The sequence below is a fragment of the Erinaceus europaeus genome, chromosome 18, assembly GCF_950295315.1.
Source record: "Erinaceus europaeus chromosome 18, mEriEur2.1, whole genome shotgun sequence".
Taxonomy (NCBI): Eukaryota; Metazoa; Chordata; class Mammalia; order Eulipotyphla; family Erinaceidae; genus Erinaceus; species Erinaceus europaeus.
Genome location: NC_080179.1, coordinates 43,288,647 through 43,312,845, shown reverse-complemented (window position 1 = coordinate 43,312,845; position 24,199 = coordinate 43,288,647). Strand labels below are relative to the sequence as shown.

The 24,199-nt window shown below is 43.9% G+C and overlaps 1 protein-coding gene across 1 annotated transcript; it reads right to left on the bottom strand.

Annotated features, from left to right (window-relative positions):
- Positions 1–9,828: 9,828 nt before the first annotated feature.
- NIFK (nucleolar protein interacting with the FHA domain of MKI67) lies at positions 9,829–23,347 on the bottom strand. Its single transcript, XM_016194140.2, has 7 exons — positions 23,181–23,347; positions 21,296–21,433; positions 16,857–16,965; positions 14,705–14,916; positions 12,359–12,424; positions 12,182–12,253; positions 9,829–10,832 (listed from the first exon to the last, which is right to left on the bottom strand). Exons 1-7 carry the CDS (start codon positions 23,313–23,315, stop codon positions 10,647–10,649), a joined length of 918 nt encoding a protein of 305 aa, XP_016049626.1. The 5' UTR covers positions 23,316–23,347; the 3' UTR covers positions 9,829–10,646.
- Between the last annotated feature and the right edge of the window lie 852 nt (positions 23,348–24,199).

Here is a 24,199-nt window from a genome sequence, read left to right as displayed (position 1 = left end):
AAAATAATTTATTTCTTTATTGGGGAATTAATGTTTTACATTCAACAGTAAATACAATAGTTTGTACATGCATAACATTCCCCAGATTCCTATTTAACAATACAACCCCCACTATGTCATTCATCATCTTTCATGGACCTGTATTCTCCCCACCCACCCACCCACCCACCCCAGAGTCTGTTACTTTGGTGCAATACGCCAATTCCAGTTCAGGTTCTACTTGTGTTTTCTTTTCTGATCTTGTTTTTCAACTTCTGCCTGAAGTGAGATCATACCATATTCATCCTTCTGTTTCTGACTTATTTCACTCAACATGATTTTTTCAAGGTCCATCCAAGATTGGCTGAAAACGGTGAAGTCACCGTTTTTTACAGCTGAGTAGTATTCCATTGTATATATATACCACAACTTGCTCAGCCACTCATCTGTTGTTGGACACCTGGGTTGCTTCCAGGTTTTGGCTATTACAAATTGTGCTGCCAAGAACATATGTGTACACAGATCTTTTTGGATGGGTGTGTTGGGTTCCTTAGGATATATCCCCAGGAGAAGAATTGCAGGGTCATAGGGTAGGTCGATTTCTAGCCTTCTGAGAGTTCTCCAGACTGTTCTCCACAGGGGTTGGACCAATTGACATTCCCACCAGCAGTGCAGGAGGGTTCCTTTGACCCCACACCCTCTCCAGCATTTGCTGCTGTTACCTTTTCTGATGTATGACATTCTCATAGGAGTGAGATGATATCTCATTGTTGTCTTGATTTGCATTTCTCTGACAATCAGAGACTTGGAGCATTTTTCCATGTGTTTCTCAGCCTTTTGGGTCTCTTCTGTGGTGAATATTCTGTCCAAGTCCTCCCCCCATTTTTGGATGGGGTTATTTGTTGTCTTGTTGTTGAGTCTGGCAAGCTCTTTATGTTGGTTATTAAACTCTTATCTGATGTCTGGCATGTAAAGATCTTCTCCCATTCTGTGAGGGGTCTCTTGGTTTGGGTAGTTTCTTTTGCTGTGAAGAAGCTTCTTAATTTGATGTAGTCCCATAGGTTTATACTTGCCTTAGTCTTCCTTGTAATTGGATTCGTTTCATTGAAGATGTCTTTAAAATTTATGCGGAAAAAAGTTCTGCCAATATTTTCCTCTAAGTATCTGATAGTTTGTGGTCTAACATCCAAGTCCTTGATCCACTTGGAATTTACTTTTGTATTTGGTGAAATACAGTGGTTCGGTTTCATTCTTCTGCATGTTTCAACCCATTGTTTCCAACACCATTTGTTGAAGAGACTCTGCTTTCCCCATGTAATAGTCTGGGCCCCTTTGTCAAAGATCAGATGTCCATAGGTGTGGGGCCTCATTTCTGGGCTCTCAATTCTATTCCACTGGTCAGTGTGTCTGTTCATGTTCCAGTACTAAGCAGTTTTGATGACAATGGCCCTATAATACAGTTTGAGATCTGGGAGTGTGATGCTTCCAGTTCTGTTCTTTTTTCTCAAGATTGTTTTGGCAATTCTAGGTCTTTTCTAGTTCCAGATAAAAGACTGAGTAACTTTTTTAGAGACTGACTTTTCACTCAAAACCTTTTGGAAATATCCCTGTAGCATTGTCATGCACTATCTAGTCAGGTAATAAATTAAATATAAAAACAAAGGGATCACCAGGGGTCACCAAAAACTAATAATTTATGTGCCCCAAGAGCAATCTGCCTGTGTATGGTTGACTCTCTATCAACATCACATTAGAAAGCTAAGTACAAATCTGTAGCGAGGGAAAGTTGAGCAGTCTGCATTACTAAATTACTTGTCTGCATTTTTTATTAACACTAGTCTTGTATTGGCAGTGGTGATTTTTTCCCAAAAAACAGCTCATTAGAAAAAGCCACATAAATCTTAAAAAAAAAAAAAAAGTGGTCCAGGAGGTGGTGCAGTAGATTAAGCACTGGACTCTCAAACATGAGGTCCTGAGTTCAGTCCCTGGCAGCACATGTACCAGAGTGATGTCTGGTTCTTTCTCTCCTCCAATCTTTCTCATTAATAAATAAAATCTTAAAAAAAAGAAAAAGCCACAATATTTATCATTTAGTTAAGTGTAAAAGCAGAAATAGAAGAAAAGTTGAAACACTCCTTGGGGGCGGGGAATTGCAGTGATTACCCTGAATCACTGCCAGAAACATCTGCATGGTTTCTCTTTTGGATGGCTAATTAGGATCTTTTCCTTGATTCCTTTTGCAAAAGTCCTGCTTCCTCCTCAAGACAGCATAGCACTTCTCTTTGAAATCCTCAAATCACTGAGCCTGTGAATAAAGCTGCCCGAGGATAAGCCCGTTATTCACTGCACATTTGCTGTGGAAACTATGTTTGGCAAGTATCAAATGTCTGCCTTTCTTTTCCTGGGGCATCTTAGGTTGACAGCGTCTATTTATAACAGGGGAGATTCTAAAATTGGCTGCTCATCAGCACAGAAAACTAAGTTCCAGTGTAGTAGCTACACATCCACTCCCTTCTTTCCGGGTTGTTTACTTTTACTAGAGAGAATCCACAACCCCTACTGCAATGAAGGAAACTTTGATGCTGGCGCCTCTTTCATTCTCTCTGCTTCTCTTCGTCCAGGAGACACAGAGAGGGAGAGAGGGAAAGGGGTTAGATAGATAGATAGATAGATAGAGAGAGTATTGCACTGGTCATACATTCTCAGAGACAGCCCAGGGCCTGGTGCACACAACCCCACACTCCATTACTTTCCTGGTCATTTTCTCCTTTAAACACAAGAAGCAGCAGTACAGATGACCAAGATACTTGGTTAGCAATTTTAATTAGCAAATAGATTAGTCACTGGAGTGGGAGATATTTATAGTTAAGTATGTGAAGCATTCTCTAATTGGATCAATGGGACATCAACTCCAGACTGGAGCTAATCCTTAACTTCCTTAGACAGGTTTTGCTCTTTAGAAGCCAAACACATAACTTTGACATAACTTGAAACTTTCTAGTAGAGGTGTTGGCTAACTATAAGTTGTAAGTGCCTGTGACTCCCAGTACAGGGGGGAAGCTTTGGTGTTGTGGTGTCTGCCCTCTCACATCCTACCTACAATCTCAGCCTAGAGCAGTAACTACAGCAAAAGATCCAGGTACTTGGGATCTATTGCCACCTAGTGGTGGTTTTTTTAGTGGTTTCGAAATCATATATATATATATATATATATATATATATATATATATATATATATACATACATACCCTTTTGTTACCCTTGTTTTATTGTTGTAGTTATTGATATCGTTGTTGCTGGATAGGACAGAGAGAAGAGAGAAATGGAGAGAGAAGGGGAAGACACAGAAGGGGAGAGAAAGACACCCGCAGACCTGCTTCACCACTTGTGAAGCGACTCCCTTACAGGTGGTGAGCTGGGGGGCTCTAAGCAGGATCCTAACGCTGGTCCTTGCGCTTTGCGCCACGGTTTCGAAAATTTTTTTTTAATTTATTTATTGGGGAATTAATGTTTTACATTCAACAGCAAATACAATAGTTTGTACATGCATAACATTCCCCAGTTTCCTATATAACAGTACAACCCCCACCGGGTCCTCTGTCATCCTTCTTGGACCTGTATTCTCTCCACCCACCCACCCCAGAGTCTTTTACTTTGGTGCGATAAGCCAATTCCATTTCAGGTTCTACTTGTGTTTTCTTTTCTTTTCTTTTTCTTTATTGGGGAATTAATGTTTTACATTCAACAGTAAATACAATAGTTTGTACATGCATAACATTCCCCAGTTTCCCATTTAACAATACAACCCCCACTATGTCATTTATCATCCTTCATGGACCTGTATTCTCCCCGCCCACCCACCCCAGAGTCTTTTACTTGGGTGCAATATGCCAATTCCATTTCAGGTTCTACTTGTGTTTTCTTTTCTGATCTTGTTTTTCAACTTCTGCCTGAGAGTGAGATCATCCCATATTCATCCTTCTGTTTCTGACTTATTTCACTTAACATGAATGGTTTTGAAATTTTAACGCAAGAATGCTTCCTTCCCCATGCTTGATGTCCCATTTCTGCCTCAAATTTAATGTCACCAGACTTTGTCAGACAAAGGCATTTTCATTTTTCATTTAGCCCATTCCCACTAACAGTCTAGCATTTGTGCTTGCCCTGTTGGAATAAACTTGAGTTAACTGTGGGTGTCTTTGATCAAGCCATTCAAGTCCTGGGGGCTTTAGTTCCCTCATCTTTGAGAAGGAATGGTAATGTCTACTTCATAGGGGTGTTCTGATTAAATGAGTTCATAGTTTAATATTTTTATTGCTATCTGGGTTATTGCTGTGGCTCGTTGCCAGCACTATGAATTTGTCCCAGTAGTTATTTTTTCCGGGACCGAGAGAGACTGAGAGGGGATAGGTAGATAGGGAGAAAGATAAGACACCCGCAGACTTGCTTCACTACTCCTGCAGGTAGAGAGGAGGAGCCTGAACTCAGGTTCTTTTTATTTATTTTATTTATTTATTCCCTTTTGTTGCCCTTGTTGTTTTATTGTTGTAGTTATTATTGTTGTCGTAGTTGTTGGATAGGACAGAGAGAAATGGAGAGAGGTGGGGAAGACAGAGAGGGGGAGAGAAAGATAGACACCTGCAGACCTGCTTCACCGCCTGTGAAGCAACTCCCCTGCAAGTGGGGAGTCAGGGCTCGAACCGGGATCCTCATGCTGGTCCTTGTGCTTTGCACCACCTGCGCTTAACCTGCTGTGCTACAGCCCGACTCCCCTTTTTATTTTTTAGTATTTATTTATTCCCTTTTGTTGCCCTTGTTTTATTGTAGTGATTGATGTCGTTGTTGTTGGATAGGACTGAGAGAAATGGAGAGAGGGAGGGGAAGACAGAGAGGAGAGAAAAATAGACACCTGCAGACCTGCTTCATCGCCTGTGAAGCAACTCCCCTGTAGGTGGGGAGTGGGGGGGGGCGGCTCGAACTGGGATCCCTACAGCGGTCCTTGTGCCACGTGTGCTTAACCCGCTGTGCTACCGCCTAACTCCCGAACCCAGGTTCTTGACATTGGTACTATGTGCGCTTAACCAGGGGCACTAGGGCCCAGCCTCTGTAAAATATTTAGAATATCTAATTATAGTTAAAATATTTACAGTGTTGCAGACTGCCGAGATGGTGTAGTGGCTCTGCCCATGGACTCTGAGGCAGGCAGACAGGGTTTCAGGTTCAAAGCCGATCCTCCCCACAATCTGGTGGTTCACCAGCACTTGGGGTAAAAAAAAAAAATTACAGTATCAAATGCATGTAAATGTGTAATAAATTTTAATTATTATCATAGACTTCCTATCACTCCCAAATCCCTAATAGAAATTCAAATACTCGGGAGTCAGGCTGTAGCGCAGCGGGCTAAGCGCAGGTGGCGCAAAGCACAAGGACCGGTATAAGGATCCCGGTTCGAACCCCGGCTCCCCACCTGCAGGGGAGTTGCTTCACAGGCGGTGAAGCAGGTCTGCAGGTGTCTATCTTTCTCTCCTCCTCTCTGTCTTCCCCTCCCTCTCTCCATTTCTCTCTGTCCTATCCAACAACAACAATAATAACTACAACAATAAAACAACAAGGGCAACAAAAGGGAATAAGTAAATAAAAAAAAATTCAAATACTCAAGAGTTGGGCAGTAGCGTATATGGCGCGAAGCTCAAGGACCGGCATAGGGATCCCAGTTCGAAACCCTGGCTCCCCACCTGCAAGGGAGTCGCTTCACAAGTGATGAGACAGGTCTGCAGGTGTCTTTCTTTCCCCCTCCTCTCTCCATTTCTCTGTCCTATCCAATAACGATGACAATAAAACAAGGGCAACAAAATATAGAATAAATATTTAAAAAGAAAAGAAATTCAATTGGAACTAGCCCAGGGGTTTACTTGGAGAAGGACAGAATGTACAGGCATGAGGGCCTCCATTCTGAGAAAAATTGTTGGGGGCCAGGCTGTGGCACACTTGTCTGAGGGCACACATTCCCATGTGCAAGGATCTGGATTCAAGTCTCCACTTCCCACCTGCAGAGCAGATTCTGCAGGAGCCTCCCCCCCCCTTCTCTGTCCTACCACGGCCACGGGGATTGGTGGAGTTACAGTGCCAGCACTGAGCTCCAGGAATAACCCTGGTGGTAAAAAACCTATTCTGGATTAAAAAAAAAAAAGGCCTATTCTGGATAAACGTTCTCTGCAGCTCTTTTCACCTAGCTTGTAGACTGTATTTGTTACCTCTCAACATTAGCTTAACAAGTCTTTAATTTTAATTAAGTTCAATTTGTCATTTTTTCCTTTATTATTATTTTATTAAAGATTTTATTTTTTTATTGAGAAACATAGGAGAAAGAGCCAGACATCACTCTGGTACATGTGCTGCTGGGGATTGAACTCAAGACCACATGCTTGAGAGTCTGATGCTTTATCCACTGCGCCACCTCCCGGACCACCCTTTATTATTTTTTTAATTGTATTTATTTATTGGCTAGAGACAGCCAGAAATTGAGAGGAGGGAACCTAGAGAGGGAGAGAGACAGAGAGACACCTGCAGACCTGCTTCACCACTCATAAAGCTTTCCCCTGCAGGTGGGGACCAGGGGTCGAACCCGGGTCCTTATGCACTGTAGCATGTGTCCTCAACCAGGTGTGCCACCACCTGGTCCCTCATTTTTTCCTTTATAATTTTGGTGTCATACTTAAGAATCACCTATTGGCTAGTCCCAAATCACAGCATAATGGTTATGAAGAGACTCTCATATCTGAGGCTTCTAAGCCTCAAGTAAAAAGAAAATTCTCTAGTTTTATATTTCAGTCTGTGATACATTTAAAAAAATATTTTCGGGGAGTCAGGCTGTAGCGCAGCGGGTTAAGCGCAGGTGGCGCAAAGCACAAGGACTGGCATAAGGATCCCAGTTCGAACCCTGGCTCCCCACCTGCAGGGGAGTTGCTTCACAGGCGGTGAAGCAGGTCTGCAGGTGTCTATCTTTCTCTCCTCCTCTCTGTCTTCCCCTCCCTCTCTCCATTTCTCTCTGTCCTATCCAACAACGACGACAACAACAATAATAACTACAACAATAAAACAACAAGGGCAACAAAAGGGAATAAATAAATAAAATAAAATATTTAAAAAAAAAATTTTCATTTCTTTATTATTGGATAGAGACAGAGAGAAATTGAGAGCGGAGGGAGAGATAGAGGGAAAGACACAGATACCTGAAGTCCTGCTTCACCACTTGTGAAGCTTTCCCCTGCAGGTGCGACCAGGAGCTTGAACCCAGTTCCTTGCACTTTTTAAAAATATTTATTCCCTTTTGTTGCCCTTATTGTTCTATTGTTATTATTGTTGTTGTTGTTGGATAGGACAGAGAGAAATGGAGAGAGGAAGGGAAGACAGAGGGGAAGAAAAAGACAGACATCTGCAGACCTGCTTCATGGCCTGTGAAGTGACTCCCCTACAGCTGGGGAGCCGGGGGCTTGAACCGGGAACCTTTCACTTTGTGCCACCTGCACTTAACTCATTGCGCTACTGCCAGACTTCCCCTTGCACACTTTAATGTGTGCTCTTAATCAGGCAAGCCATTGCCTGGCCCCGTGATGGATTTTTAAGTTGTATTGAGAAGTGTGAAGTTAGTGTTTTACTACCACCCATTTGCATGTTTGTGAATATCTATTTTTTTTTCCTCCAGGGTTATTGCTGGCCTTGGTGCCTGCACCATGAATCCACTGCTCTTGGAGGCCATTTTTCCCCCTTTTGTTGCCCTTATTGTTGTAGCCTCATTGTGGTTATTATTGCCATTGTTGATGTTGTTCGTTGTTGGATAGGACAGAGAGGAATGGAGAGAGGAGGGGAAGACAGAGGGGGAGAGAAAGATAGACACCTGCAGACCTGCTTCACCGCCTGTGAAGCGACTCCCCTGCAGGTGGGGAGCCGAGGGCTCGAACCGGGATCCTCACGCTGGTCCTTGTGCTTTGCGCCACATGCGCATAACCCACTGTGCCACCACCGCCCGACCCCCTGAATGATATATTTTATGTAGTCTTTAAAATGCCTTTCATCTGGAGTAGGGCACCAAAGTAAAAACCCTGGGGTGCAGGTGAATATTAGGCTTCCTTGGGCGGCAGGGTGGGGGTGGGAGGGATAGTCTTTTGGTGGTGGGAATGGTGTTTATATACACTATTAATTTGTAGTCCTATAAATCACTAATCAATATGAGAGGGGGAAAATTGATTGCATGTCTCAAACTTTTTAAAGCATAGACTGAGTCTTTTTAATACATAGGCTGAGTCTTTGATATGTTGACTGTCTCATAAGCCTAAATCAGGGAGAACAGAAGCAAACGGTAGCACAGCTATATACAAATGTCAATGGATATAAATTATGGTGATATTGTGTATGATACAGCAAATCCTAACAGAGATTTTTCAAAGTTAACCCAATTGCCAAATAATGTGATTATACCAATAACTACCTATTATCTTCTTAACCTAAGACAGCAGGAACCTCCCACTTCCTCTATAGAGCGTGTTATTTCCCCCAGTCTTGAACCTCTAGAGTGGGGCTCACTTTCCTGCATGCTTCTCTCAATTCATGCCAAATGATATTGCATCCACTGACCCCAACCTAATCAATGCAACGAGTACCACCTCAGCATGCTTCATTTTAAACTGTGTCAAGACTTCAGGCGTGGAATGTCCACGCTTCAGCTTCATTACTCAGGTGAGACCTTTCCTTTCATAGTATTCTCGAATTCCATTCCAGGCGGTTCATTTCCTAACAAAGTCTCAAAACCTAGATATAGATCAGGTCCTGTGAGATAGAGGATATGCTCACATGTATCCATAAGTTAGGGCAAAATATATACCTGAAAGCAAAATGTACACAATAGTCTGCAGTGAGTCAGTATAAAGTTCCTAAGGAAATAGTATCTAATTAGACTTAGATACCCTCCTCGCCTACTTCCTATTACAGTTCTCACTCACTCCAAAGCTATCTTAGCAAAGCAAGGACTGAATAAGGGCAAGAGACTGGCTTATGTTAATGAGTCTTTAGTCACTATCAGGCCACCCCATCAGCTGGGGCCCTATTTGGGGAGTCCTGAGATTCCCAGACATCATGGGCCTAGACCTCAAATAAATTCCTCTCTCCATTCTTACTGGTCATCTCTATCAGGAAGAACAAAACAGACCCTTTTGTGGGCCCCCCATAGGACCTTGTCCTTAACTTCCAGCCTTTAGGTTCATGGTTGGTCAACAATTTGTTTGGCTTTGTTAACTCTTTTCAGCCACCAGGTTTCAGATGCCAGCATGATGCTGACCAGACTTCGCTGGACATATGACCCCACCAGTGTCCTGGAGCTCCACTTCCCCAGAGACCCACCCTACTAGGGAAAGAGAGGCAGTCTAGGAGTATGGATTGACCAGTCAACACCCATGTTCAGCAAGGAAACAATTACAGAAGCCAGACCTTCCACCTTCTGCATCCTAAAATGACCTTGGGTCCATACTCCCAGAGGGATAAAGAATAGGAAAACTATCAGGGGAGAGGATGGGATACGGAGAACTGGGGGTGGGAATTATATGGAGTTGTACCCTTCTTATCCTATGGTTTTGTCAATGTTTCCTTTTTATAAATAAAATCAAATGCTTTTTATAGGTCAGGGGAGACTGGGGGGCTTGAAGCCAGGCCCTTGCACACAGTGTGTGCACCCTACTGGCTGTGGCACTGCTCAGCCACCTCTTAGTATAATTCAACTTTTAGTTTCATCTATTTGATATTGAAATTTATTCTCAGGTCTCAGATATGCATACCTTAACACAAAGAATCAGGTAGCAGGTAGAACAAGATTTCTTTACTTAACAACAGCAAAGGATACAGTTTGTGACTTAAACTACTGTTAATGGTGACCCTTCTCTCCAGGCAGAATGAGTAAAAAATGGTGAATGGGAAGATGTACACATCTCAATGTCTTGTAAATCACAATTTCCCTCATTAAGCAACCCCCCCCGAAAAAAAAAAAAAAGCTAGGATAGGTATGAAGGAAACTGGTGACTGAGAGGTAGTATGAATCTGGTTGATTTGTAGTTCAACATTTCATATATTACATTTGGTGTAGTATAATCAGAATTACTGACTTAAAAACATTTTATTTATTAATGAGAAAGGAGGAGAAAGAACCAGACAGCACTCTGGTCCATGTGCTGTTGGGGATTGAACTTGGGACCTCGTGCTTGAGAGTCCAATGCTTTATGCCCCACGACACCTGCCAGACCCCGACTTTATTTTCTTTACTTCTCCATTTTTTAAAAAAGTTTTCTATTATCTTTATTTACTGGACAGAGACAGCCAGAAATCAAAAGAGAAGGAGACAGAGAGAGAGAGAAAGACAAAGAGATACCTGTAGCACTGCTTCACAAACTTGTAAAGCTTTCTCTCTGTATGTGGGGACCAAGGGCTCAAACCCAGGTCCTTGGGCATTGTAGATGTGACACCACCTGGCCCTATATTTCCTTATTGGCTTAAGCCAACACTTTTTTTTTCCTGGTCAATGGTTGCATTTCATAGTATCTGGTTAAATACAACCATTCTTCATAACAAAATACAATTTCTCAGAACACATACATACATATATATGCATGTACAATTCAGAATCACTGATTGCTTTTTCGCCTTCTTTTCCTTGTGTGTGCAGGTGCCAGAGTCTCTTGTGTTTCTTCTTTGACACCAAGTATAGGCTGTTTGAAAACTATTTCGTTATCGTCATCATCGTCATTCATTTCAGCCACTTCAGATTTTCGTTTTTCCAAAAATGTTGGTGTGCATACTGGTGTGGAAGACTGAAATCAAGATCAACATTACAATAGGAGCAGAGGAGCCGGCACCACCCCCCTCTACACAAGCAGTGCTGTGTTAACTTATGCCTGGCTTCACCTCACTTGCAGTGATAAAACTGCATGACATCGAGAGCTCAGATGCTTATCAAACAGCACAGAAAGTCAGTATCTGGAGTGTGATCTATCTTCTATGGGCTTGTCTGGCATTAAGCCACACCCCCCTCCATCCTGCATTGCTAATAGTATGGCCTATTTACATAATCATTGTTTTACCTGAAAGATCCCCACCCATCCCACTGATCTATCTTCTTTCTACTTCAAGACCTGCCCTGCCTGCAGGGTAACAATCCCACTGGTTAAAACCCAGTTGCTAGTGGAGTTGTACCCCTCTTAACCTATGGTTTTGTTAATTAATCCTTTCTTTAATAAAAAATAAATAAAAAAAAAAAAGAAAGAAAGAAAAAATAATAATAATAAAATAAAATAAAGGCTTTAAAAAGTTTGAGACATTCAGTTTCCCCCCCCCTCATATTACTTAGTGATTCATGACTAGAAATTAATAGGAGTGTACATAAAAAAAAAAAAAAAAAAAAAAAAAAAAAAACCCAGTTGCTAAGAAAGCTTCTTGGGCATTACTTGCCCTGCTCCATCTTTGATACTATGGTCTATTTACATAATCATTGTTTTGCCTGAGACCCACCCTGCCTGCAGGATACTGGTTTAATCTCATTGGTTAAAACCTTCGCAACAGCTGCTATGGAAGCTTTCTATGTTTTTGCTCTTTTTTTTGCTCCGCCCCCTCTCCTACCCATTTCATTTCCCCATTTGCCACTTCCAGTTAAAGAGATATAAGATATAAAAGGTGTTGTATCTGATCAATAAAGGAGAGTTGCATTGCATTCTAGCTCAGCCACGAGAGTTCCTGGTTCCTCTCCTGCGTTGCTGAGTAAGCAGCAGCAGCCTAGGTTGGCTCTGACTTGAGTTCTCTCCAACCCAGAGAGCACATGCCTGGGAAGAAACACCCTCAGGCTAGCCCGGAAGGAAAAAAAAATCTGTTTTGGATTCAGAAACTGAGAGGGGTTGGGGGAGACAGACACCTGCAGCACTGTTTGACCACTCATAAAGCTTCATCCCTGCAGGTGAGGACAGGGGCCTGAACCAGGGTCCTTGTGCACTCAACTGGGTGCACCCATGCCCATCCCCAACAGCAGTTTTTACTACGCTCAGTAAGGATTTGCCAAGATGCCACAAGGTCAAACTGTACTACATGCTACCCCTTGAGCTATTTCTTCAATCACTCAAATTTAAATCTCTTTGTAATACCCAATTATCAGACTACTAAAGAGTTTTACCTGGCTATCCACAGTCTTCTCAGGAGTGTCAGAACTAACTGAGATCTTTTTCTTCTTTTTCTTTGGTAAAACCTTCAATAAGATTTTAGAGACAATCAATTTACATATTCATCTATATTAATCTTGAATATCTTTTTTCCACTATCTTTTATATCTGATATGCAAGATAGTAGTTACCTGACTCTTTGTAGACATGTCTGGATCAGCAGATGAAGCACTTTTTTTCCCCTTCTTATGTAAAATCTTAAGAAAACACAGGAAATTATAAACTGATGGCCTCACATAATTTCACTTTTAAATGTCTATCAGACCCATAGACACTCAATAAGTAAGGCCCCTGTAAACAACACCATTTCAACTAATAAGAGTAAACACTGTATTTGTAAGTCAAAGAAGTTGAGAAGTGATAGCATTTCTGTTCAAGATACAAAATTCACAAATATAGTGGATTAGGCCAAAACCAGGAGAGAAACCTAATAAGGAATAAACAGACATCCAAGTGAAGGCCAGAGCCTAGAGCTGGCCAGCGAGTCTGAGTCAGCAAGGTGAAAGCAGAAAAACACACGAAAGATAAGTCCTGACTGAATTCAAGATCGTGCATGAGAAGGCTGCTTTCTAGCAGAGCAACAGGCTGTGATGGAAGAGCAGCTCGTCTCCTCTCTCATCCAGAGACTCTACTGCTCCTGACACTTTGATTCGCAGAGTAAGTGGGAAAGGAGAGCTAACACACAGGAGCAGCACCCCACTGGTGGCGGTACTCCTACTCAGTGACGGTTGAGGGCTCAAATCCAGGCCTTCTAGCTGGAGAGCCATCTCCTAGTTGTTTTTTTTTTTTTTAAGCAAAGTGCTCAAAGTCCCTTGCTTTTTTTTTTTTTTAAGTATTTTTATTTATTTTATTTTTGAGAGAGATGCAGAGAGAGACAGAAACACCAGAGCACTGCTCAGCTCTGGCTTATGGTGGTGCAGGGGACTGAACCTGAGACTAAGGAGCCTCAGGCATGAGAGTCTGTTTGCATAAGCATTATGCTATTTCCCCTGCCGCATCTCCTAGTTCTTAAGAGCAGTCTCTGCATGCTTGCTTTCTAGCTGCAGTCCTGGAACCTAAATGGTTCATAAACGTGACAGGGACAACGGCTGTGCAGGAACGCTATCCCGCTTCATGACTGAAAATTTGTTTGGGGCCCGCCAACCAGCTCACTTGGATAGTGCACTGTGTTCCCATGCAAGCAACCCAGGTTCAAATCTGGTCCTACTGAACTGAAGGAAGCTTGGTTGCAGTGGCCTCTCTCAATCTTCAAAAAACCAAAACCAAAACAACAACAACAACAAAACCAGGCTTGGTGTTTGGGTAAATAAAGAACAGCCAGGAATTGGACTAAATAAATTTGGAAATTTTGAAAATAAAACTGGCGTGGGAGTAGACAGTGTCATGGTTATGCAAAGAGACTCTCCTGCTCAAGGCTGCAAAGTCACAGATTCAACCCCCCATTCCACTAGAGCTGAGAAGTGCTCTGGTTAAACGAAGGGGGAAAAAAAAAAAGAAACCTGGTAAAATCTGTGGGAGACCATAAATAACCTCTAGAGATTTAGTCTGGAAAAGAAATGAAATCTTTGAGGATGAGAAGATGGCTCAGCAGATAGCACACATGCCAACCATGTTTGAGGTTCTGGGATTGACCTTCTATAAAGAGAACACAAAGATGGGGACTATTTCATGGGTGTCATCTCTCCCTCTGTCCTCTTTAAAAAAAAAAAAAAAGAAAAAAAGGGAGAGAGAGCATAGGTTCAGAATCAGCAAGAATAGAATCAGCAAGCTCTCTACACAATAAGCAAAACCCAAAAACTGAGTAAAAATATCTGTACTAGCAAATTAAAAAAAGATTTATCATTGTGTTCACTGGACGCTTTCGTGAGGGCAGGCTAGTTTCAATCCCTGCTCGTTCAACCTGGTGTTGGGCCAGTTGAGGAGAACGTGAACACAGTGTAAACCTGAACAGCGAAAGTTCAGTCTTGGTAGTTACCGGTGCCACAGAATCAACCAAAACATTCCTCTTTCTTTTTGCCACCAGTGTTATTGCTGGGGCATGGTGCCCAAACAACCCCACTGGTTCCTGGTGACATTTTTCTCTCTTTCGTTCTTGTTGCATAGCCACTATGCTATCTCCCAAGTCCTCTTGATAGGTGAGACAAGATTCAGGAGCAAAAGACACCTGCTCCACCCTCAGGGAACATACCCCTGGTGGAGGCCTGCGGGCAAGAACCCATCCTTGCATGGGATGTGTGCTCGGCTAGGTGCTCCATGAACTGGACCTACTCTTAATTCTAATAACCACATCTTAAGAGTTTTTTTTTTTTTTTTTAAATTCCCCTCCTGTAGAGAAAGAAAAGTGAGGCCCAAATTTCTGGGTGTCGAGGACCGAACCTGAGGTTCTATCAGCTGAGTCAGTTCTCTGGGTCTGGGCAATTAGTAAAGCGCACAGCCTCCCCACAGGAAAAACAAACATTTCATCAAGGAACATTTACCAATGGAGAAAACTCATAATCAATTCCTTTCTTAGCCAGTTTCTTCCTGAGTAGGTTTTCTTTCTTTTGAAATCTCCTCTCCATCTGTAGCTTTTGAAGAAGTGACCGGTCATGGTTGTACCGTTTCACTGCAGGGAACGATGGTTTTCTGAACGGGACACAGCAATTTCTAAAAAGCTCTTCGTGTACTTTTTCATGCGGTACAAAATGACCTATTATATATATATAAAAAAAAAGTTTTCAATCAAGTGGGAGAGGATTTTTAAAAACGATTTATTCCCTTTTGTTGCCCTTGCTGTTTTTTTTTAATTGTTATAGTTATTGTCATTGTCATTGTTGGATAGGACAGAGAGAAATGGAGAGAGCAGGGGAAGACAGAGGGGGGAGAGAAAGGCACTTGCAAACCTGCTTCACCACCTGTGAAATGATTCCCCTGTAGGTGGGGAGCTGGGGGCTTGAACCGGGATCCTTATGCTTTGTGTCACCTGCGCTTAATCTGCTGCTCTGCCGCCCAACTCCCATGGGAGAGGATTTTAATGTTAACTTGAGAATTTCTGGCATGACCCCGCCCATCACATTCAAGATGAATAAGCACATGCCGGAGAAAAACCACTACTGCTCGATAAAAAGCAGAGAACCAGCAAACACCTACCGGGTGCCAAAATCACTTCAGGAGTTGGGGATATATAAGTGGATAAAATGGGCACACACGGTCCTGGTGGCACAACTCCTCTGGAACTGCTGGAACTCAAAGGATTCCTCTTTGAACTGTGCGAGCTGCCGGAGCAAAGTCACTCACCGCCACTCACTGTCTACGGCAGCTCACTGCTGATCTGTGTCTGACCACAGGGACTGTTCTGGTTATGGAAATAGCACATGCAGAGACAAGCCCTGCTGCAGTTCTCTCAGAGGGACAGGGGGCTGGTGATGAGTGCTCTAGTCCTTAGCCTGATAGCACAAACAGTTCTGTCTTTCAGAGTGACCCACACAGAGTTCTGTTACCTGAGCAATAATAAATTGCTTGTTAACAAATATTGACCTCTCCACTCCCTATGAGCATTTTCCTGAGATCAGACCCAAACAAACCCCCTCAGGCAGGGGGTGAAGCTAAGTGACACAGTACAGGAGATCCCAGGCTCAGTCAGCTGCACCAAAAGGCTTCCACTGACAGGAAAGAGATGGCATAGCTACTATCGCTTCTATCAGAGCTTAGAATTCTTTGTGCTGGGTATCAAACTCAGACACAGGATGGTCCTGACTTTATGCAGGGAGTCGTGGCACATCCCCCGCCCCATCACTCACTCAGGCTATTTCCTCTGGGGAAAAAAAATGACAAAAAGTGCAAATGAACCCACAACCTCAATGATGCTACTGGTATTCTCTCCCACAGCAACAGAGATGCCACTAGGGTGATTTATCAGCTGCCTGTGATTATCTGGCTGCTTGGGATGGTTCCACTCCACCATGGGCACAAGGACTCCAGACACTTAACTCTGCCTCCAGATGGGGATTTCTAGGACCCTAGAGACTACAGCTCCGAGTTGTGGAGAGTGAGCCTCTTCTTTCTCTCCTTCAGTCCTTCTGGCCTCTTCTATAATCACTGCCCTCCAAACGAACTATAACTGCTGACATCTTCAATGTTATTGACCACTAGTCCCCCCACTGCCCTCACTCAGGACGTATTCTAAACTTAGATTCACAAAGTCTCCAGTGACCTGACCTCCACTTCTGTTTCTGCTTCTTCATCTCGTTTTGTCTCACGTTCCTTCACAGGCCAATGCTGTGAGTTACCTGAGATTCTGCATTTGCTATTCTCTCAGCCAGGAATGGTCTCAACCTTGACTCCTATCCGGAGTACCTGGCTTTCCTCTATATTCTTCTGTTGTCTTCCTGACTGATGCTTCTCCAGGGAAGGCTCCCACAACCTGTTAGGGAGGGGTGAACTGTTCTTCTGTTCATTCCTGAAGAAACGTGCCAATGGCCACGGCAGCATAAACACTGCTCTGATGGAAGACCCAGGACTTCCAGTTAGAAGCTGCCTGTATCTTTTCTTACATGCTTGTAGCTCTCCTTAATACAACCAGCACATGGACCAGTAGTCAAACAATCTGTCATTCCCAGCAATGAGCCATCAGCAGTGAGTACTACTTACATTTTAAAAGCCTTTCACCAAAAAGGTAGTTGTTCATTGTTTCCGCCACAATTTTGGCAACATCTTCAGATTCAAACTCCACAAAGGCATAACCTTTGCTATTTCCAGTCTGCAATAACAAATACAGAAATCACAACAGAGGCTGGGTGGTGGTGTACATGTTACAATTTGCAAGGACCTGGGTTCAAGCCCCCAGTCTCCCCACCTGCAAGGGGAAAGTCTTGCACGTGGTGAAGTAGGCCTGCAGGTGCCTAACTATTTTTTTCTTTTTGCCTGCACTATGAACCCACTGCTCCTGGTAGCCAATTTTTCATTGTTGCTGTTGTTGGCTAGGACAGAGAGAAATTGAGAGAAGAGGGGGAGACAGAGAGGGGGAGAGAAATACAGAAACTCACAGAGCTGCCTCACTGCAGGTGTGGACCAGTCAACGCCCATGTTCAGCGGGGAAGCAATTACAGAAGCCAGACCTTCTACCTTCTGCAACCCACAATGACCCTGGGTCCATGCTCCCAGAGGGATAGAGAATGGGAAAGCTACTGGGGAGGGGGTTGGATATGGAGATTGGGTGGTGGGAATTGTGTGGAGTTGTACCCCTCCTACCCTATGGTTTTGTTAATTAATCCTTTCTTAAATAAATAAAGAAAGAAATGTAAAAAAAAATAAATAAATAAAAAACCAAAAAAAAAAAAAAAGACTGTGACCCATCCCTCCAACCCACTCCCACCCCCCACAAAAAAAAAAAATATATATATATATATATATACTGAAACTATAAGCAGAAAATACACACCTTATGAAAAGAAAAAAAATATCCAAAGTTACCTTAAGGAAGAAATTTTACTCTGCATCTCCTGATTTAAAAAAAAAAAAAAAAAAGAAATACAGAAACTCACAGAGCTGCTTCACTGCTTGTGAAGTGACCCCCCTGCAGGTGTGGAGCTAAGGGCTTGAACTGGGATCCTTGTGCTGGCCCCCTGCACTTCGCAGTACGTGTGCTTAACCTGGTGCACTACTGCCCGGTCCCTGAAGGTGTCTATCTGTCTTCCCCTCTCTTCTTGACTTCTGACTGTCTCTATCCAATAAAGAGATAATCCCAGTTTGAACCCCCGCTCCCCATCTGCAGGGGAGTCGCTTCACAGGTGGTGAAGCGGGTCTGCAGGTGTCTATCTTTCTCTCCCCGTCTTCCTCATCTCTCTCCATCCTATCTAACAACAACATCAATAACAACAACAACTACAACAATAGAAACCAAGGGCAACAAAAGGTAAAATAAGTAAAAATTAAAAAATGTGTCCTGTGTCCTGGAGCTCCGCTTCCCCAGAGACCCACCCTACTAGGGAAAGAGAGAGGCAGACTGGGAGTATGGACAGACCAGTCAACGCCCATGTTCAGCGGGGAAGCAATTACAGAAGCCAGACCTTCCACCTTCTGCAACCCACAGCGACCCTGGGTGCATGCTCCCAGAGGGATAGAGAATGGGAAAGCTATCAGGGGAGGGGGTGGGATATGGAGACTGGGCGGTGGGAATTGTGTGGAGTTGTACCCCTCCTACCCTATGGTTTTGTTAATTTATCCTTTCTTAAATAAAAAAAATAAAATAAAAATAAAATTTTAAGTGTGTCTACTTATTTGCCTCCAGGGCTTCAGGCCCAAGTTATTCTACCACTTCTGGCACGTCCTCCATCCTACCCTCTTTAGCCACACAGAAGTTGAGGGAGTTTAGGAAAGGCATGAAGTTAATGCACTAAAATGTCATCAATGGGTGAAATCTGGTGACCGTTAAGGCAGAATTTTTTTTTCCTTCCGTCTCTCTCTGCTATCTTTCTCATTAATAAATAAATAAAATCTTAAAATAAAAAAAAAAAAGAAAGACAGTAAGAAAAGACAGAAGGAATGAACAGGTAAACCACAGGAGAAAAAATTTCAAGGGCTGACAAACACAAAAACATTCAACCCATTAAGAATATGCACACACTCATCACACTGCAAATTCAGTGACCATTCTGAGTAGCATTTCTCCAACTCACTGTGACCTTCTAGAGGTCAATAAAAGGAAATTAGCAGCTAGGTAGGAGCCTTAAAAACTGAATAAAGGTGTGTCGTCTCATGTGACTTTTATTTCAACTATGCTTACATATATGTACATACATGTGTATGTGTCCTACCCTGTGCTACAAAGTTTACTATTGTGCTAAAGTCTGAAATAAATACGTCTACAGAAGTTTTTGCCTCTGTCCATCCAAAAAGTGTTTCCAGCAGCTACACCACGAGTAAACTATGCTAAAAAAGCTGGTGGCAGTCAGGGGTAGATAGCATAATGGTTATGCAAAGAGACTCTCATGCCTGAGGCTCCAAAGTCCCATGTTCAATTCCCTGCACCACTCACTATAAGCCAGAGTTGAGCAGTGCTCTGGTATCTGTCTCTGTCTCTCTCTCAAAAAAAAAAAAAAAAAAAAATCTGGTGACACAGCTGGTTGAGGGCATGTATCACAGTGCGCAAGGATCCAAATTCAAGCACTGAGTTGCCCCTGTAGCGGAGGGGTGGGGGTGGGGGTGGGGGTGGGGGTGGGGGTGGTGTCAGAGTCACAAGAGCAGTGAAGCAGTGCTGCAGGTCTCTCTCCCTCTTCCCTTCCAAATTCTGTCTATCCAAAGTAAGTAAGTAAAGACATATTTAAAGAAAAATTCAAAAAGAAAGAGAATCAGGGACCAGGTGGTAGCACATCGGGATAAGTGCACATAATAGGTTAAGGTGTAAGGATCCTGGTTCGGGGCTGGGTGGTGGCAAACCTGGTTGAGCGCACACGTTGCAATGTGCAAGGACCTGGGTTCGAGCCCCCAGTCCCCACCTGCAGGGGGAAAACTTTGCAAGTGGTGAAGCAGTGTTGTAGGTATCTCTCTACCATCTCTACCACCTCTTCCCTCTCAATTTCTGGCTGTCTCTGTCCAATAAATAAAAGTGAAACCAATTCAAGCAGTCTGGGAGGTGGCTCAATGAATACAGCACTTATCACTGCATGCACCACAATGATGTTCTAGGTCCCTTTCTTCTTCTTCTTCTTAGTTAATTAATTTGACCAAAGCCATGCTCAGCTCTGCCTTGTGGTGGTGGTGAGCCTGGGATTTTGGAGCCTCAGGGCTGAGTCTCTTTGTATAACCGTTATATTATCTTCCCCTACCCAATTCTCTCATAAACAAGTAAGTCTTTAAAATAAATGAATAAGGGAGTCGGGCGGTAGTGCAGCGGGTTAAGTGCACATGGCGCGAAGCACACGGACCGGTTTAAGGATCCCGGTTCCAGCCCCCGGCTCCCCACCTGCAGGGGAGTCCCTTGACAAGTGGTGAAGAAGGTCTGCAGGTGTCTGTCTTTCTCCCCTCCTCTCTTGTCTTCCCCTCCTCTCTCCATTTCTCTCTGTCCTATCCAACAAGAATAACTACAACAGTAAAACAAGGGCAACAAAAGGGAATAAATATAAAAAAAAAGAAAAAATTTTAAAAAATAAAATAAATGAATAAAATTGAATGCTGGATGAAAAAAGTTCAAAAGACTGTTTAGTGAAAAAAGTGTTTCAGCTGAAAATGAAAACACAGATTTCCAGCAAACACTCTACTCAGTGTGCTGACGAATGTGTGAGAGGTCTAGAAAGGGGGCTGGGAGACAGCGTCAAGGTTCTGCAAAGACTCTTGAGGTTAAACCCCCCAACCGCCATAAGGCAGAGCTGAGCAGTGCTCTGATCTCCCTCCTTCTCTGTATCTTTCTCTCTGATCTCTCATTAAAATAAATGTTTAAAAGTAAAAGGGAAATTTATGAAGCCCCGAATTTTTGATCCCTCATGTCAAATACACTAAGTGATACTTCTACACTAAAAAGCAGGGGCCTAGGTTCAAGCCCTCAACACCCATCCATGTGTGTGGCTTCACAATCAGTGGAGCAGTGCTGCAGGTACCTCCCCCTTTACTGAAACAACAAACCACCCCCAGAATGCTGGAGTTATCCAGGTACCGAGCCCCTGTGATAACCATGGCGGTACTGTCCACATTGTCATCATTGGCATCAGGGCCTAACAGGGCTAGAACCCAGGCTGCACATGTGGCAAAGCAGGCACCCTCCTAAGTGAACCATCTCACTCACCGGTGGTCAAGAATCCTTAGTCTTGAGCATTCACTACACAAACCTTTGCTCTAGGGCAATGTGCAATGTACAAATATTCTCTTTACGGTGAGTTTCAAGTCACCTGGCTTAACAGCCAGAGGATCAACAGGAATGACTTATCAATACTGGCAATTTCAGACAATTATCTTCTCTAAAATATTACAACAAATCCATACTCATTCGACTCCTCACCCCCTACTATGGGGGAGTGGATAATAAAGGAACATGCTGTGTACACCGTTAAACTTTCAAAATCCAAGGCAATTTAATTCAGCACAAACACGCTTACCCTTTTACTTCTGGATAGCCTGAATCTTTTAACAGCGCCAAACTGGGAGAAATAGGACTTGATCTGGGATTCATAAATTGTTGAAGGTAAGTGTCCCACATAGATCACTCCGGAAGAAGGTTTTTCTTTCTTCTGTTGCTGAAGTCAAAAGCACAGGTTAATGTTAAAAAAAAAAAAAAAAAAGAAAAAGGAAAGAAAAAAGAAAAAACAAAGAAAGAGAAAGGAGGAAGAAGTCCCTGGTTCTCAGCCCAAGGCATGAGATTACAAACCTGTATGTCCACTTACCTGCGTAGCAGCTAAAGCCCTGGTGGTTTAGTGCTGTTTCCCCACTAGGACAAACTATTCTCAGTCTGCAGCCCAGCCCAAGTAACTCAGGGAGTTGGGCAGTAGTGCAGCGGTTAAGTGCAGGTGGCACAAAGCGCAAGGACCAGCATAAGGATCCCAGTTCCAGCCCCTGGCTCCACCTGCAGGGGAGTCACTTCACAGGTGGTGAAACAGGTCTGCATGTGTCTTTCTCTCCCCATCTTCCCCTCCTCTCTCCATTTCTCTCTGTTCTATCCAACAACGATGATGACATGAATAACAGTAATAACTACAACAATAAAACAAAGGCAACAAAAGGGAATGAATATTTAAAAAAAAACCTAAGTAACTCTACGTTGAGTCAAGGGGATATGTAAATAGATCTTGTGAATGCATAATTTCCTGGTCGGGAGAATTACACACATACACACATACACACACACACACACACACACACACACACACACACACACACACACACACAAGTGCCTTTCCATTCTGTATACAGATCCTAACTTTACCCTTACCAGACCATTTTGAGAGACTTGTTAATCTTTTTCTGGGGGTGGGGGTGGAGATAGCATAATGGTTATGCAAAAGATACTCTCAAGCCTGAGGCTCTGAAGTTCCAGGTTCAATCCCCTGCACCACCATAAGCCAGAGCTGAGCAGTGCTCTAGTGTTCCTCTCTCTCAAAAAAAGTTAAAAAAAAATTTAAAAATAAAATAACCTTTTTGTTATTATTTTTAAAAACGTCTCGTGTTATTGAGTGGACAGAAATTAAGAGGAGAGGGGTAGTAGAGAAGGTGAGAGACAGAGAGACACCTATAGTGCTGCTTCACAACTCGCGAAGCTTTCCTCCTACAGGAGACCAGGGGCTTGAACCCGGGTCCTTGTGCACTATCATGTGTGCACTCAACCAGGAGCAACACCGATTGGCCGCTCATCTAGCTTATCTTTTTTTTAAATTTAATTTAATTTATTTATCCCCTTTTGTTGCCCTTGTTTTTATTGTTGTAGTTATTATTGTTGTTATTGATGTCGTCATTGTTGGATAGGACTGAGAGAAATGGAGAGAGGAGGGGAAGACAGAGGGGGAGAGAAAGACAGACACCTGCAGACCTGCTTCACCGCCTGTGAAGCGACTCCCCTGCAGGTGGGGAGCCGGGGCTGGAACCGGGATCCTTATGCTGGTCCTTGTGCTTTGCAACATGTGCGCTTAACCCACTGTGCTACCACCCGACTTCCCATCTAGCTAATCTTAATACCAATTTTGCATGACAAAAAAAACCAAAACAAAACACTAAGGATTTCCCGAAGCAGGGCGAAAGTGGACTTCCCGTCGGGGCCCCTCAGGAGGCAGGAGCATGGTCCTTGGGTTGGGTGCGCAGCTTCAGGGGTGGCGGAGCAGTGCTACAGGGATCCACCCGCCCCCCACTGGAAAAACAAACCAACCAGCCAACCATCCTTAGGAACGGTGGAGTCGGACAGGTAGGAGCCCCAGTGATCGCCACGGGGACCCAGGAGGCGGCAAGTGGGCTAGGGGCGGTGGTCCCGGGATCTGCAAAGGGCTCCCTGCTCACCTGGACCGCCCGCCGGCGAACCTGCACCACCTCCTTCTGAAATCTGGTATCGTCCTTCGGGCTCAGCGACAGGAGCGGTTTAGCTGGGCCAGCAAACACCGCCATGGTGGAAGTCCCCCGACCCAGGCGCCCCATGCGGCGGCGCACCGGAAATAGCTAAGGACAGCGACAGCAAAGCGGAAGTGGCCTGTGGGCGGGGCTGAGGGCGCGGAAAGGACGGGGGCGCTCCCTGCTGGTTGGGCGTCTCTGGGTCGCGCGCTCTCTTCCCCGAGATTGGTAGCTTCTAAAACTTTTTCATTGTAAGATGTGTTCCGGAACCTCCCCCCAGGCTGGGGAAAGATAGAAACAGGCTGGAGGGTGTGGGTCCACCAGCCAACGTCCATGTTCAGGGGAGAAGCAATTACAGGAAGCCAGACCTTCCACCTTCTGCACCCCATAAAGAATTTGGGTCCATACTCCCAGAAGGGGAGAAATTTCTGATAGGGGGAAGATGCCCAGAGGGCTCTGAGCTCCAACTCCATCAGGACCCGGAGAGAAAAGGACGAAGTCGGCGGTAGCACAGCGGGTTAAGCGCAGTTGGAGCAGAGCGCAAGGATTGGCGTTAAGGACCCGTTTGAGCCTCTGGCTCCCCACATGCAGGGGAGTCGCTTCACAGGTGTCTATCACTCCCTTTTCTGTCTTCCCCTCCTCTCTCCATTTCTCTCTGTCCTATTCAACAATGACAACAATAATAACTACAACAATAAAACAACAAGGGCAACAAAAGGGAATAAATAAATACATCTTTTTTAAAAAGAGGGAAAAGGGAGGGCCATTAAGAAGTAGTAACTGGGGAGTCCAATTGCAAGGACCGGCATAAGGATTTGAGCTCCGGCTCCCCACCTGCAGGGGAGTCGCTTCACAGGCGGTGAAGCAGGTCTACAGATGTCTGTCTTTCTCTCTATCTTCCCCTCCTCTCTCCATTTCTCTCTGTCCTATCTAACAACAATGACAACAATAAACCAAGGGCAACAAAAGGG